Raw genomic sequence first — 4,674 nt, forward strand, 5'->3', positions numbered from 1 at the left:
CAAATACTAATATATTATATGGCTCTAGGCTAGGCTTGAGCTCGAGCCAAGCTTTGACCGAGTAGCTCGCAACCAGCTCGCGAGCTGCTCGGCTCATTTACACTCTTAATCCACAATGAAGCGGACGTGGGATCGCAAACTAGAGGACGATGATAGATAGTGCTGGAGCTGCATACAATCCGTGTAAAGCTGAACCCTGAGAATGCCCCTGTCCTTAAGCCAAGAAAACACTTCTTTGCAAGCCATAGCTTCCGCCATTAATGGAGAAAGCTAAGACAGGCCCTAGGATGGCTGTTGAAGGCAGCGATGTAGTGTCCATGAACCAATCGGAGGGTTCCGGTGCTGTGTGGGTGACCCTGAGGAGAGGATGCATGAACCAGCCGCCAAGCCTGGAGTGTAGCTGTTGCAGCCGTAGCTACCGCCCTCGGCGAAGGAAGTGCCGCCTCCCAGACAGCCCTGTTTCTCGCTCTCCATTTATGGTATAACACAGCAGCTGCTAGCATAATATTATCAGAAGAAAAGTTTGTCAAAACACCCTCAAACCACAAAGGAAACTCAGCGTAAGGAGGGCTAAAAGACGGCAGGGTAGTGTGGCTCCGAACAGCACGGGCATAAACACATGATACTAATGCATGCATGGTATCTTCTGGGTGAAGACCACACATTGGGCAAGTAGGCTCAACCTCCATCCTTTTTGAAATCAGATTCGAGCTGGTTGGCAAAATATCACTCAAGACTTTTCAGAGGAAGGTTTTCCATTTTGGGAATCTTAAGCTTCCAAAGGGGAAGCCAAAAATTAAAGCCATTACCCGCATACTCCGTATATAATATATGTATGTATAGGGATTAACTGAATAGGTTGTGAGATAGTCGGAATAGTCGTCAATACCACTCTCCTCCATTACTTAATCCTTTCTTCTTTTTCTCTTCAGCTTAAGTTGCGGATTATGAGAGTTGTTTCCAAAATCCTTCTTTTATGTAAGGAAACTTTCTTGAACCTCAAGTTACTAGATATCTTAGGATTATTAGGGTTAAAATCTACTATACTAATAATCTACTATCTACTATACTAATATCTACTATACTAATAAGAGCCCAAGAGAGTTAGGCCTATAATCTACTATCTATCTACTATCTACTATCTATCTACTATACTAATAAGAGCCCAAGAGAGTTAGGCCTATAATGGGTAGAAAAAATGGCAGTCACAGATTTTAATCAAATGAATGGCGCAGATTGATTAAAAGATTGATCAGATTTAAATTTTACACTTAAATTTCCTAAAATACCCACACACCGTTACTAATTCCTTTAAAATTTTAAGAATTGCCGTTAGTTCACCGTTAACTTATTCATTGATTTCAATTAAAAAAAAGGTCTTAGGTTTGAACCTTATCCCAATCAAAGGTGGCATAATTAGTACTCTATTTTACTCTTATTAAATTATATAAATAATAATTTAGTAGTTACAACAAAAAATAATACATATGCATTTCTTTAATTTAGAATTATGTGTTCACAATGTCTTTATTAAAAAAAAAAAAGTTATTCATTATCAATAAATTAAATAAGATAAATAATTTTATTAGTTATATTGTCTTTATTTTTCTTTAATATAAAAATTCTTTATATTCAAATTTATTAATTGATTATATTCGCACCAGCGAATTTATTTAATTATTAACATTGGTTAGAAAAAATGACCGCCAAATTATTAAATCAAATGAATGGTTCATATTGTTCAGGTTTTAATTTTTTTCGTTTAAGATTTTTTAATTTATCCTTAATTATATGATTATCCATTTAACTTTTCCGTTAATTCACCGTTAGTCTAATTCTAATATTAAAGTCTAATATAGAATTATAACTACACCATTAATCTAATTCTAATATTAAAGTCTTAATAGAACTTAACCACAAATCCTAATGTCGGAATCTCCTCAAACAATATTAGTATATATTTCATATTTTATGCCCTAATTTTTATTTGTTCTCCCTTATGTCCCGTATTTGGTTTCAACCATACCTATACAATTATTTTATTGACAATTACAATCAATATTGACTATATTATCTTGCATTTGTAAACTTAGAATTACCTATTTAACCCGCACGGGCTTAGCTCAATGGTTTAGTGGGTAGTATTTGGGAGAAGAGACCAAGGTTTGAACCTCGGCACCGGCAATGCGGGAATTATGTCCAAAGTGGGCAGATTCCTTGTGCGTAACAGCATTTGGCCCTGTCTGCTGAACCATTGAGTCATCGTGATTTACAACTTCCCACAATGCTCTGTCGGGTCGGAATGTGGGGGGGGGGGGGGGGGGGCTCAACCTTTGGGAGAAGAATTACCTATTTAAATACGCAAATTCAACCTTCAATTATCTATGCATGAACAATTTCAATATAATCTTGCCTTAATATACATTAAAGTACTTATTTAAAAAAAAAAAAAGCATTGGGCATTATCCCAATCGCGCAATGCGTGTAAAAAACTAGTATCTCAGATAAAAGATTAGCTCATCGTCAATGTGCATAATATTTTTAAAAAATTAAATAAAATTTTAATAATATATAAATAATATATTAGTTATTTTTAGTTCAAATTTCGCAATGTAAATCCAGGTTTAGATTGATTCAATGATGTATAAATTTATATTTATTATTGTAAATGTGTTAGTTTATTAAAATTGAAACATTAGAATATTAATTTGAAAATGTAAACAATTTTAGTTGAACGATAAGCACAACCGCCGAAGGTTTTATGGTTAGGATAAAAATCATCAAGCTGATATTTAATTAACATCTTGGACTAAAATAAGATCTAATAAGACACATGTACTTTTTAAAATTTATTCACTTGAATGTTTTTTTTTTTTTTTTTTTTTTCCAGATTTCTCTCTATACTTCCATAAATAATGTTGACATGGAACTTAAATAAAAATAAAAATTTGCTGATTTGGTAATTTGTTACCTTCTTTGTTGACTTTAAACCTATTCAACCCTAGACTTGAACAACGGGAAGTCGGTTTCGCCAAACAGGAGAATGTCGACAGTACTCTGGTCGGCGCGGCAATGATGTACCCAACTGAGAGGTACGGTCCAAATTGATGGACCCAACAATGCAATAGGGTTAGTTCGCTCAAAATCAAACGAGCTAGCATGATTGACATTCCTATAGTTAATGTGATTAATTACCTTTTTACAAAAAAAAATAGTTTTATTATGAATTTATTCTTTTTACAGATATACTCCGTATATAATATATGTACTAGTATTTGTCCCGTGCGATGCACGAAAAATATATTATAAAAATATACCATATATGAGGTTTATTCATATATAAAAATTTTGTTATTTAATAATTATGAGTGAATTGCTATGATAAAATTATGAACATAAATATATTTACAATTAAAATAAGAATTGGTTTTTAAGATGGGTGATTACTACAAATCTTAAATTATATTAAAAATTTAGTACATAGTATTTTTTTTTCTAGAAATTTTTAGGTCTAAAAATTTTGGTCCGTGGTGACTCTGAAAATTGTTAAAAATCTCAAAGGTTTAAAAATTTTGATCCGCGGTGACTCTGAAAATTGTAATTCAATTACTATTGTAGTTTACTAAGTTCTTAAAAATTTGTAATATTAATTACTATGTACTACCAGGACTATGTGGTCTAATGGTATCCGGGGTGGACTTCCAAGTGGAAGGTTGTGATTTCGAGCCTCAGTGGAGGCGTTATTGGCTCTTTGTGTTTCAGTAGGTTGAGAAAGTATATGAACAGATACTACAATGTAATAGAGCTAGTAGCATTCAAAAAAAAAAAATTACTATGTACTAAATTTTTAAGATTGACCTCATTAGAATAATCTCAATTGAAGTTTATTTGTGAGTTTTTGGATGGATTGGATGAGGCAAGAGAGATGAAAATGAATTAAGGTTAATTTGAAATTTTATGCACCATGTAATAAATATATAAATAAATAAATCTTAACTATAATATAACCATATAGTTTGGTGAGCAATTATTTTAATAATAATTGCTCACCAAACTATATGGCTATATTATAGTTAAGATGTATAGGGATTAATTGAGGCGAGCTAAACTTGAATAAACGAAATTAAAAAATCAACTCAATTAAAAGAATTTAAAGTTCAAGCTCAATCAAATTTTAATTTTTTGAGCTCCAGCTCCGCTGGACTCCAACATAGATTATAAAAAATAATAATTCAAAATATACATAATGCCGTACACAGATCTATCAATCTAATAAGAATCAGCAATAAAGTTAAGCTCTAACGTGAATTAAAAAATGTTAGTGTGATACTGTGATTATCTGTTGAAATGCATTGTTTATATTACTAGTATTTGCACCCGTGCGATGCACGGAATAAATTTGTTGTAATATAGTAAGAATACATGAATCGATATATAATTATTTAAATTAGAACATCCAATATTATATAGTGCAATTAAAGATATGGTTTGCATCGTTTATATATTTTGATGTTATTATTGTTTGAATTTGTGTAAATAATTGCTCAAATTAATAGCTAATGTCTAGATGTACACATATGGTGCTATAACTTTGAAGATTTTATTTATCATTATTTAGTATTTTCATAAATTAGGCAAATGTGCTCGTTCTCTAACAACTCAGTTATAGAAATG

The 4,674-nt window shown here is 31.8% G+C and overlaps 1 protein-coding gene across 1 annotated transcript; it reads right to left on the reverse strand.

Annotated features, from left to right (window-relative positions):
- Nucleotides 1–257: 257 nt before the first annotated feature.
- Nucleotides 258–689, reverse strand: LOC109177135. Its single transcript, XM_019326436.1, has one exon. The coding sequence runs from the start codon at nt 687–689 to the stop codon at nt 258–260; it is 432 nt and encodes a 143-aa protein (XP_019181981.1).
- Between the last annotated feature and the right edge of the window lie 3,985 nt (nt 690–4,674).

Source organism: Ipomoea nil, unplaced genomic scaffold (genome assembly GCF_001879475.1).
Source record: "Ipomoea nil cultivar Tokyo-kokei standard unplaced genomic scaffold, Asagao_1.1 scaffold0800, whole genome shotgun sequence".
In the NCBI taxonomy this organism is placed as follows: domain Eukaryota; kingdom Viridiplantae; phylum Streptophyta; class Magnoliopsida; order Solanales; family Convolvulaceae; genus Ipomoea; species Ipomoea nil.

Excerpts from the sequence above, each read along its gene's own strand:
- LOC109177135 (XM_019326436.1), bottom strand. The coding sequence starts at position 689 with ATGGAGGTTGAGCCTACTTGCCCAATGTGTGGTCTTCACCCAGAAGAT.